This window comes from Peromyscus californicus, unplaced genomic scaffold (genome assembly GCF_007827085.1).
Source record: "Peromyscus californicus insignis strain IS unplaced genomic scaffold, ASM782708v3 Scaffold_4__1_contigs__length_199733344, whole genome shotgun sequence".
NCBI classification, from domain to species: Eukaryota; Metazoa; Chordata; class Mammalia; order Rodentia; family Cricetidae; genus Peromyscus; species Peromyscus californicus.
Window position 1 is genome coordinate 138,872,659 of NW_026294562.1, and position 12,383 is coordinate 138,885,041.

At 42.2% G+C, this 12,383-nt stretch overlaps 1 protein-coding gene across 3 annotated transcripts in view; it reads left to right on the top strand.

Moving 5' to 3' along the window:
- Positions 1 to 5,413, top strand: part of Chrna7 (cholinergic receptor nicotinic alpha 7 subunit) — a 122,508-nt gene extending 117,095 nt beyond the window's left edge. For all 3 annotated transcript variants that reach the window (XM_052714421.1, XM_052714422.1, XM_052714423.1), the window contains one exon: positions 1,146 to 5,413. In XM_052714421.1, coding sequence (XP_052570381.1) covers positions 1,146 to 1,667 — 522 coding nt within the window. In that variant the 3' untranslated portion in view covers positions 1,668 to 5,413. The remainder of the gene's footprint in view (positions 1 to 1,145) is intronic.
- The last annotated feature ends 6,970 nt before the right edge of the window (positions 5,414 to 12,383 follow it).

Consider the following 12,383-nt stretch of genomic DNA (forward strand, 5'->3'; position numbering starts at 1 on the left):
GCCCACTGTTTACATGCTGGAACTGTCTTCAAGAATCTTCTTCTTTGTCCAGCTGTCCCAAAACACGGAACCTCTAACACTGCCCATTTATAAAACTCGAAGGGCCAGGTTGATAAACTCTAATACCCAACTATGACCTCAGCCTTTTAAAAACAATTTATAAAAAGTTTTTTTTTTAAGGCATCCCTCATACCCACCCACTTGTGCACTCACATGTGCACACCAGCAGAGGGTGTTGCTGTCAGAGGGCCTCCATGGCCTGGACTGGTCATAGAAGTGTGCTAACACCTGTCTCTGCCTTTCCATATACTGCCCCAAACCTGGTCTTATTTGCTCATCATCAGAGCCTAATGAGCTGGCTTAGAAGGGCCTATGCTTTCTTCCATATTAATAGCTTAGCTGTTTTTTTTTTTTTCATAGGACTTTCAGGCCCAGCAGCCCATTTACAGAGCTTAAAACAAATTATCACATGCCTTTGCCTTCACAGTTTGGCATCCATGGAAGCACAGGCACATCCTCTCAACTCCTGGGAACAGATTAGAGACTATCACCCTCATGTCTGTTTCTTGTTGATTCTCTTGATAATTTTGACACAGTTTTTCAAACCCACTTTGCAAAGATATGGAGTCTCACAAAAGATGTGGATATTTGAAGTAACAACCTGAAGGTACTCCAAGCTGGGAGTCCACGCTGTGTCTACAGACGTATTACAGAGCCTCGCTTAGCTTGTAGTGACCTTCCTGGCATCTCCTAGTCTGGATTGGAGCCAGGGAATTAGAGTCCCTGGGAGTCAAAAAGGAAAGTTCGGAAAAGAAAATGATTTTCCCTGCTACACACATCTCAGGCATTCTTACCGAGCTAACTGCCTTTTTCCTCTCATAGAGGGTGTAATATGTCCATCCCAGGGGACCTTCAGTTTGTTCCCACAGTGCTAAACGTACATAGGTCATATTCTCACCTCACATTTGACTTCATTCTTGCAAGGTTTCCTCACTGATTTGCTGTATACATTCGCTGAGAAGACAGAGAAGCCCAATCTCCCCAAGATCTGTAAAGCAGGCTCCCATTGTGTGGTCGCCTTGCTGTGAGGCTCAGCTACTATACAACTCTGGGCAGCTCTTGACATCCTGTTGCTGTCTTTGCAGACCAGGATCATTCTTCTGAACTGGTGTGCATGGTTCCTGCGCATGAAGAGGCCTGGGGAGGACAAGGTGCGGCCAGCCTGTCAGCACAAGGCTCGCCGCCGCTGCAGCCTGGCCAGTGTGGAGCTGAGCGCAGGTGCCGGGCCACCCACCAGCAATGGTAACCTGCTCTACATCGGCTTCCGAGGCCTGGAGGGCATGCACTGTGCCCCAACTCCGGACTCTGGGGTCGTGTGTGGTCGTTTGGCCTGCTCCCCAACACACGATGAGCATCTCCTGCATGGTGCACACCCTTCTGATGGGGACCCCGACCTGGCCAAGATCCTGGAGGAGGTCCGCTACATCGCCAACCGCTTCCGCTGCCAGGATGAGAGTGAAGTGGTCTGCAGTGAGTGGAAGTTTGCAGCCTGCGTGGTGGACCGCTTGTGCCTCATGGCCTTTTCGGTCTTTACCATCATCTGCACCATTGGCATCCTCATGTCAGCCCCAAACTTTGTGGAGGCTGTCTCCAAAGACTTTGCGTGATATCACCACCTAGGAAATGTACTGATAGGGAAAGTATCTGGAGGGTGAGACTTGGGGTCCTAACCCCATATAACAACTCTGAAGTATCCGTGTAGCTGTCAGTCTTGAGACTTAGTTTCCTGGTTACTTTAACTAAAAAGATATCAGCACCCTTCTGTTTTTTCTTCTCACAATTACCATTGGCATATTCTTGCCTTCAGCAGGGTTACTAAGTGGTCATTTGCCCCCTCTGGACAGCCCTGCAGGGTATATCTCAGTGGCTGTTGTTGGCCGGTAGAGGCCTGTCCAGTTGGTGTTGCATGCCTGCATGCCCCTTGTTACGGGCTCAAATAAGAGTTTACTATCTGCCTGTGCCATGCACAGACCCAGGCTGAAACCAATGCTGAGCAGCACTCACTGGGTCCATTTCGACAACTTCCTTGTGAAAGGAAGGCAACACAAATTCAATTCTCTGCAGAGTTTTTTTGTGATTTAACTTACCTCTTTTTCTTTATTAATGACCAACTTTTTACTACAGAGAAAGTTGGCCTTCTAAATGATGTTTTCAGCAAGCTGGTTCCTGTAGCTCTGTACTGAAATTAGCACACTGGTTGTGTCAGTTCTAAACTAGGACTAGCCTTTGCCAAAAGCTTTTGGAAGCTGTGGTCCCTGTACATATCAAGCTTCATGCTGTGCCCATGTCCTGAGGGATTACCTGATTCTGTTTTACTGTGCAAAAGCTGAAGGGCAAATAGAGTTCTGAGTGTTAACAAGGGAGTAGATGATGCTTCGCTAAACCATTTGATGTGTGTTTTTTAGATAAGAGTTATAACTGTAATTAATGAGGCAGTTCCACATAATTTATCTGGTAATCAAGAGAGGTTTATTTCTGGGGTAACTTAAAGCCAACAGGGGTTGGTTACAGGATCCGGGAGAGATGAGGTACCATCCAGTGGAGGACTTTGTCTTGGTTTCCCATCCAGCTTCCAGGACTACGAGGTATCCAGAAGGGGCAAGCATATACACCTTGAGTCTTAAGGGGCTCCCTCTCAGCCACGCCCCAGGGGCAGTTCACAGGCAGATATGGCAGTTACCTGCTATCACTCTAGGGGCAGTGTTTCAAGGTCAAAACTGGGAGAGCTACCCACTACAGTGTTTCTTAGTTGTTCTGCAAGTCAGACTTCACTGGTCTTAGAAGTTTGTGCATCTGTATAACTGCACATCACCAAATGAATATATCCCGTGGCTTTCCCTCTGGGCTACTGTGTGGCAGGAGCTGGAGCAAGGTGATGTTGCTGGCATCAGGATTTGGCCTCCGGGGAGCTACCTTCCCATGGCTTCAGGTGCAAAGCTGACTCAGGGTCAGTGCATGGATTCACTGGAGATAGATGAGGGGGTGTTGTTTGTATGTTTTTCTCTTCTGAGTTAAGGTCTAGCTGTGTAACTCATAGTGGTCTGTTTCCATTTCACGTCTTATTTGTTAATGGGGTCTGAGGATTCTTCACTAAGAAAAACCCTGTTCAATTATGTTGTCCATTTTCTTGAAGCTTAAAACTATACCAAGTGTCTGAGGTCCCCAAAAAATTTAATCTTCTGACTCCAGAGATGGAATCATGAGGGAAGATTAGATTTCTCAGAACTCGAACAACAACAACAACAACAAAACCCACTTTTTCCTAGCTACTAATTTTACTGCAGGAAGATGAAGGCTTGGTGGTAGCCTCTGTGTGTGTGTGTGTGTGTGTGTGTGTGTGTGTGTGTGTGTGTGTGTGTGTATGTGTGTGAGTGTCTGAAGAAAGGACATAGTATAAAGTGATTTGGACAAATCTGGAGACTTCGTTGATTTTGGCACTCACCATCTAGAGCAGGGTCATTCCCAGCATGCATCTTTTACATCCAGTATCAACAAATCATGCACAATATTTTTTTTTTGCTGGTGTTATTTTTTTTTATTAAAGTAACTGGAAACAAATAGGTGTGCTTTGATACCTAAAGACCAGGCTTTGTGTCCTACTGTTAGTTAAAAATTGAATCCTAGCCTTTGCTTTGACTATCTGAGTAATTATTGCCATTATAAAAATAATGGTAAAGTCTAGCTGTGCTAATAGTTAGAAGATGTATATGGTTCAAAATTGTCTCCCCCTTGCTCCCATTTCCTCCTAGGAACAGTTTTAGAGAAGAAGAAAGGAAAGATGGGGACGGAGAGAGGGAGGAGAGCTTGGAGGGACGTTGTTGTTGCTTTCCTTGAACTCATGCTTGAAAGGTGCTTTGCATCTAGTGTTTTGTCCTAGAGAGTTTTCCGTAATGACATCTAAAGGTCTACCTCATTCCTCTTACTAGCTGCTTAGCGTTCCACTCCATTTGGTGGCTTACAATTTGTTGGCTTAGCCTTTTACTGGTGAGCACGTAGCTACACTATTTCCAGGTTTTATTTTTATACACAAGTGTGTAGTTAGCATTTTGGTGCATACTTTGCCATATTTTTGTGACTGTATCTTGGTATAAATGCCAGTTTAGGAATGGAAAAACTGGATGTAAGACTATGTGCATTTAGACTTTTGATAAATATTTCCAGATGGTCCTCTGTGAACTGGATAGCCCCACCCATAGGACAGTTCAAGGGCCAGACTGTCAGCTTTCTGGTGTTAAATATTTTCATATTTAGTTTTTCCTTTCCCAATCTGACTGGTAAAAATGATAAGGCAACAATATTCTGATTTTAGTTCATTTTACCATGAGAAAGGTTGAATTTTTCAAATATATTTTGGTAATTTCAATTTTATATTTCTATCTTTTATACAAATTTCAGTTTTTTATTCTTTTAATTTTTATTTGGCATTTGTTTCTGATGCTGTTTATTGATTGCATATTTATTGACATATAGAAAGTTTAAAACTCTATGTTGCTAGTTTATTCATGTTTTCTTCTGTAGAACATAAGACTGCCCTCTAGGTGGTCTTCCCCATGTTGAGTTTACAAATAAATTGACTCATATTTTCTTTCTAAACAATATGTTCATTTGTTCACCTTTATAACTAAACCTAGTTGCTCTTCTCTGAGGGTGGTCACTGATACACCAGGCGTATAATAAAGCATTTCTGTAATATAATGGGACTCTTCACTCTGTTCAGATTGTCGCCTTCCGTGTAAATTGACTTTCTTGAAGTGCTGTTCTGTTTTGTTGATTAATCTGCCTCGATGCTGTTGATTTCCAAAGCTTTATTCCTATTAGTATTAATATTTTCATGTGGATTCTCTCTTCTGCTCCCTTCCTTTTATTCTCTGTGTCTTAAACATCTAACTGGGGTCACAACGGATTCACATAGCAGGTCTTCCTGTTTGGAAACTCCACAATGTCAGCTTGTATTCAGATCTAATTTTGTGTAGTCAGTAGGACTGTTGAGAAAATTCCTACCAATTTCTTGCTGTTTATTTCTTCATAACTTACCAATTGGTTACCATCTTCAGTTTGGTGGCATTAATTTTGTTTTCTAGCTGAATGTGTAGGAAAGTAGTTTGAGTTTGTATGTTAATGTTAATTGTCACCATAATTGTGCCATTTTGTTTCTAAGGTTTTCTTTTAACTCATCCTTCCCAATATCTTTGTTTTCTTTTCTATCCAGTTGCACTTGAGAACAATAATTGGCTTGTTTGCATACTTATCTTGTTCTTAATGTTGATGGATATTTTAATGACTCACAGTTTTACTTGTATGAAGACATTGTATTTTCTTCATCATAATAAAAATTATCTGTGTATTCTCTCAACTATTACTGCTCTCTGGAAAAAATTGGGATAGTATCTTTCTGTCAAAGCCCTCCCAGTATCCATAGAAAGGACCAGAAATTTCAATCTATCCAGCAGAAGGTTTCATTAACAAAATAATTAAGGTGATATTATAATATATTCCTGAGGTGATGGCTACATTGTCTAATGATTTTGGCTGTCAATGTTCATAATTAAGATTAATTCATTTATAGTTTGTTTTTGTGTACCATTTGGATTCAATCAACTGTGGATGAAAAGTATTCAAAAGTCACATCTTTACTGAACATATGCAGCCTTCTTGTTTTTCCTTTGTTAATGCAATATAGCAAGTACATATCATTTATATTATAAATAACCTATAGATGTTACAATATAAATGAGAGGGCGTGTGTGGGTCATATCCAAATATCACACCACTTCACGGGAGGACTTGAGCATTCTCGTGCTTTCATATGCATGGAAGGTCCTGAAAATAGTCCTGAAGTCACTGGGGGAGATTCTAATTGGTTTTAGAACTGCCTGAGAGCTGCCCATGTTTCCGATTTCTCACATCAAACAGATTAGCTCTTCTGGAACATTTGGTGTCCATTTTAGCTGTATATGTGGGTTTTCTTTTGTGTGTGTGTCTGTATGTCTGTGTCTTTGTTTTCTAGACAGGAGTTCTTTCTGTAACCCAGTGTGTGTGTGTGTGTGTGTGTGTGTGTGTGTGTGTGTGTGTGTGTGTGTGTGTCTGTGTGTGTGTGTCTTCGTCTTCTAGACAGTTCTTTCTGTATCTGTGTGTGTGTGTGTGTGTGTGTGTGTGTATGTGTGTGTGTTTTCTATATAAAGGAGCTTTTTCCGTATCCCACTGTGTGTCTGTGTGTCTGTCTGTGTCTATTTCTGGGTTTTCTAGACAAGAGCTCTTTCTGTATCTTTTCTAGAGAAGAGCTAACTCCCAAGCTAGTCTGGAACTCAGAATTCTCCTGTTTCAGCTTCTGTGTGCTAGATCATAGGCATATATCACCACAGAAGATTTTAATTGCATATTTTATTTTAAAATTAATCACATCAATTTTTAAATGTAGTTGCATCGTTTTCAACATAAGCTTTAGGGTTTCTGACTTTCTTGGTATTTGTGGTGACTTTTTTCACTTTTAATTGTGCGTATTTCTTCTCTTGTGCTTAATGGACACACATGCATGCACACACACACACACACACACACACACACACACACACACACACACATTTGGACACAGATCCTTAGACATCACTTTGGGGACCTGGCTGCTGGGTCCTATGTGCCCCTGGGATGAGCCAGTGCTTGCTAGTCGCAGCAGAAGACAGGTATCCTAGTTTGCTTTTTATCCTGGCGTTTATCTGGGAGGAAAGGGTTTATTTGGTTTGCACTTCCACACCCTAGTCCATCAGAGAGGTCAGTGCAGGAACTGGGATCTGAAGCAGAAGGGCGGAATGCAGCTTAATGGCTTGCTGCGATGGCTGGTCCAGCCTGCTTTTTATACCACTCAGGACCTCCTGCCCAGCGGTGGTATCACCAACAGTGGATGGGGCCATCCCACATCAGTCATTTGTCAAGACAATGCCCCACAGAATTATCTGGAGGCCAATTTGATTTGATGGAGGCACTCTCGCAATGGAGTTCCCTCCTCACAGATGAAGCTAGCTTTTGTCAAGTTGGCCAAAACAACAACAAAACAACCATCGGTACAACAGGGCTGTGTGAGTCACCCAATTGCTGGAGGTGCAGTCTTCTCCATCCCTGTTCCCTATTCAAGGGTCCAACATGTGAATTCCAGTCATCACTGAATGCTGGGAGCCACTGAGGCAAACCAGCAAGACAGTGGGAATGTACCAGGTGCCCATCCCATCCCAAGAACAGCAGGAAGGAAGATCTTCAGACACTTCCACCACAGCATGTCTAGGGTGGGGTTCTACAAGTCTCAAGATGTAATCCTTCCTTGAGGATCTTACATTCTCTTGTTCTTTCATATTCAAATGCTTCCCTGCTTCCCAGTCCTCTCCTGACGTACCACTGTGGCCCCATTGTTAATTACCTTTTTCAACTTTTTGGCCTTCTGATATAGTATCTCATGAGTTGGAAAAGGAGCCCCAAAGTCCTGGCTGTCTGCAAGTTCAGACTCTACGAGACTGTGCCTACCCCACCTTGTCAGTATAGTCCACTTTGGGAGTCATAAGAATATGAAACAGTACAGTTCTGCCCAGGTCGTCACCATTTCTTGCCTCTCTTCTTTATCATTTAAGATCATGTGTCTTTCTTGAATTTCGTTTGATGTGTGTGTGTGTGTGTGTGTGTGTGTGTGTGTGTGTGTGTGTCCATGTGTATGATCAAGAATGTGGAGTCCAAGATTGGTGGTGGGTAATTTCCTCAGTCACTCTTAGCTTTACTTTTTGAGATATCTATCATGGAAGCTGAGGTTTACCAGTTAACCTAGACTGCCCCAGGGATGTGTGTCCACCTGCCTGCTCTGAAACTTCAGGTGCAGCCAGCTCTGGAGATAAAGGCTAGGTCCCCATGCTTGTGTGACCAGCTTTTTACTGACCAAGCCATCTTTTCTGACCCTCCTAATTTTACTTTTTTGCTCCTCATAAGTTTGTGGCTACTTTGTCTGCTGTTCTTGTTTTTTTTAATATTTTGGTTTCCTTTTCTTTCAAAAACATTTAGATGTGCTTATACCTTGGTAAAATAACATATAACTTGAAAATGACCATCATAACCATTTCTAAGTGCACAGTTCACTGGTGTCAGCTCATTCATGTCATGTGAAGCCATCATGACCCTCTAGTCCCATCACTTTTCATCTTGCAAGCCTGGAACTTCTCACCATCCACACTAGGTCCCATTTCATCTGCCTCATTTCCTGAAAGCCACAACTCTGCCTTCTGTCTGCATGAATTGGCTATTTCATGAACGTTGTGTGAATGTCATTACAGAGTTCATCTCCTGGAGACCAACTGCTTTTTTTGCATCCTGTCTTTGGGACTCATTCATGTCATAGTTTCTTGGAAACTGTGGTGGGTGTTTAAGTCAGTCAGTGGATGCCTGTGGGTCTTTATTTCCTTGGGGTTTTTTGTTTGTTTGTTTTGTTGTTGCTGTTTTAATTATGTTGAGATGGGGCTTTGCTACACTGTCTGTGCTAGCCTTGAATGCATGTTCCTCCCATCTCAGCCTTCCGAATGCTGGTGTTATGAGTTTACACCACCAGGTTTCTTGGTTCTCTATATTCTTGTTCATTATATGATGACCTGAGCTTTGTCATAATCAAAATTGTAACAGCCAGCTGTATGTTTTGATATATAGTACTTTTACCTTGGTTGTATTTAAAATCTTTATCTTAAATTCTTATGAGATTATTTTTAAAAGCAAGCCCACAGCTGCCTTTTCTTAGTGGCTGCCTGGCAAGTCCTTACCTGCTTGTGGAAGCAGCAAACAGTTTCTTCTGTGTACTCACATGATATTTCTCAGAGCTTTTCCACAACAACTGATTTTCCAACATCTGCTGGGTGTTCTATTAATTTAACTTATTCCTGACACTCACTGCCAAAGTAGGGCAGACTTCATAGGGCTCAAACTTATAGATATATCCTATCCCTTGGGGAAAAAAAAGTGGTAACTCCAACTTACCCACAACTTTGTCAGATTTAACGACAAAATAGAGGTTCTGTAAGGCCTTTTTAAAGTCTGATCATTATTTAGGAAAACTCAAGGGCATATTTTAGCTGCCTTTCCATGTGATTAAAAGGTACCCAAGTCCAGATGAGCCAAATACACAGGTAAGATGTGGGCTGCTGGGATACAGTGATAGGGGTTGCATGCAGCTCTGAGTACCATCCCCTTATCACATCCCTGTGGTCAGCAACCCAGAACTCTGAGGGTCTACCATTCAGGAAAATTGATGGGAAGTTTTGCTACCTAGGAATGGCCCACCTCCAGCTCCTCTTCTTCCCAGACAGATGAGGTGAGAGTCTGTAGTGTCTGATCATGGCTTGGTCATTCTGGCAACTTGTCCTTACCCAGGAGCCCATCAAGAGCCACTGTGTTCACACCTCTCCCCTAGAGCATCACAGGATTAGGGGCTCTGCCAGGAGCGTGGCTAATGACCAAATTAGAACAAATGCTGCTCCTCACTCACCTGCCAGGTAATGACGAAGTCAAAACCTTCCCTTCGGTAGCCCAGTGTGAGGAGCTGGGGTCATAGTTATTATATTTGTTACAACTTTGCAGCAGATTTTATTTTTATTCTTCTAAGGCATTAGAAGAATATTTTATGTTTATCTGGAATATATAGAATCTATGTTTACCTTTTAATAGAAATGATATATACGTTAATATCTTTTTTAGTTTCTGAAATGATTGTCTTTTGGATCCTGTTTTGGAATTTCTGTTTTTGTTCTTTTGGCACACGTGTCATCCTTTTGGTAAAAATGGAATATTTGGTTTTTTTGTGTGTGTTACAGAGGTTGCCGAGATAGTTTTCCATAAAATTGAATCTATCCATAATGTATCACAATTATAATCTCTGTTACTTTTTACTTTTTAATCTCAAACCCTAGCGTATTATTAGCTGTTTCATTGCTTCTCATCCTTCTGTAGTTTTCTTGCATAATTTACATTATATACTTGGATATTCTCAATTCACAACAGAATCACATGCCTGCCATTTTAGGGCAAATTGAGAGATGTAGATGAGAATGTGGAAATTAATTCATTTTGCATGTAATCTCTTTTCATCAATTGTGATGATGTAATTATCTTTGTTGCTTTTACAATTTCACAAGTTATATTTACCTTCTGAAAGTTCATTTCCTTTCATCGCATAAACTATGTAAATATATGCAAAATGTATTTCCCTCTCTTTTCTCATTTTGGGTCCTATGTATAATTAGGTCTTATTCATGTCTATCGCCTTGGAAATCTGGAACTTTCCCTCTGCTGCTAACTTGTTTTCTTGGCACTGTCAACTCCGTTCCCCTCAGTTTCAGGTTTTCATGCTTTCATTTATCAAGTCTGTGGTGAAATGGTGGTCGCTGATGCTCTTCATTTGTTCAAAGTTCTGCAGTTCACCTTCCATTGCATCCCTGCTTTTGTTTTTTCTTTCTCCAACTCAGTTTCTCATTAGATTCTCAGGTGCCATATTGGACATTTTTCCATCTGCTTGCTCAGCCATATTTGCAAATGGAGTCTTTGCTTTCCCCGGGCTGCACTCACTGTTTTTACTCATGTCTCCGAGTCTTCCTTAACATGGCTGCTGTCAGGGACCAAACATGAACCATGGAAAAGTACTAGCTAGGCCAGAGAACAAGCCACAGGCCCTAAACCAGATGCCCTCAAAGATAAAGAACATTCCTCGGTCAGGTAGGTCAGGTAGCATAGCAACAGAACAATGGGCCCTGACCAGTGACCTTATCACCTAGCACAACATCCTGCAGCCTCACGACCTTCACATCTCCCCTCAGCTGCACGTCCTGCATCCCTTCCCTCCTTCCTGCCCCCTCCCCCTCCCATGCTTTATAAGCCTTGCTGAGGAGAATAAAATTTGCAGCTTGATCAGAACCCTGTCTTGCTGTCTTCCTTCATGTCTCCCTGTCCCTTTCATTCTCTCCTGCAGGTGGGTCGCCCCCGTTGACACCCTGCTGGCCGGGGCAGGCTGCCTTGTTGCTTAGTTTCATCTTGCTTTTGTTTGACCTAGAAAGCTCTGCAGGGATCCATCTATTTCTTCTGAAAAGGCAGCTCTGCGCCTTCTTTCTGAATTCTCTTAATTATTCTTGCACTGAGGCCCCAATTGGCTTGTAATCGCCTTGTTTTATTTTTGCCCCTTTGTGAGGTTTTGAGAGGAAAGTCAGCCTGCAGTTCTTAGGTCCTGGGATTTTCTGCCCAAGGCTGCAGCAGTTGGTGGTCTGTTAAGTGCCCATGATGTCTTAATCATCGCCTTGTGAAGAGACTTGCATTGTTGGTCCTTCCTCCCATTTCAGCATTGAACTCTGCTGTCTTTCATCGGGCAAGGCTGGTTTTTCAGCTCTCTCAGTTTAAGCTTTCTTTCACAAACAGTTTTCCAACTCTTATCCTTTCGTTCATCTCCAGTCGGGGCAAAGAATGTCCATTTCATTTGGCTGTGGGGACTGGCAGCTGGTGGTGGTAGGTAACTCATATGTGTGTTGGTTGTACTCAGAAGTGATGCCCATGAGACACAGAGCTCTAGAAGCTTTCTGTTGTCTGATGGGTTCTCTGGAGTCATGAAGGCATTTTAACTCATTGGCTTTCTTGACTCTTTTGCCCTAAGTCACAACTTTTTAATCAGCCTGACTTCAAATTGGCAGTGTGGATCGGGGAATAGGATTTGAGTATAGCTGTTTCTCAAGTTGTGATGGATGACATGTGACATCTCCATCAGCCAACTGTAGGCTGAAAATATCCTTAGTGTCTAGAACCTTGAATATACTTAACCTAGCAACACCACAGTTAAGCAGCACATGCCCTAAAAGTTGCCCATGACTACCCAGCACAAAGAGAATGCATTGCAGGGAGAATTACCAGCCTGGGAAACAAACAAAATTTAAAATTCAAAGTAGTTTGTTGTTGTTATTGTTGTTGTTTTTCTGAATTTATATTTACCGTTGTACTATCACAGAGTTTTCAAGAGGTGGGGGCCTTCTGCATTTGGTTTGAAGGCATATGTAGGGTGGGGTAAGGTCACACTAAGGAAGAGGCTGTGAGTTTCAGCCCACACCATTCACCTGTCTTTCTTGGCTGCAGCATTTTGATTGTGCAACTTGAGGTTTTATCCTTTCCCACATTACAGCCATGTCCCTCTCCTCTACTCACGCCTCCATAAAGCCCTTGATTATATATTCAATAAAGTACTTAGCAATAGTAAGTACTTTCTGATAAATGCAACAGTCAAGATTTGTGCTCACCTTTTCTTTTTTCCTTTCATTTGTCTCTCTTTCATG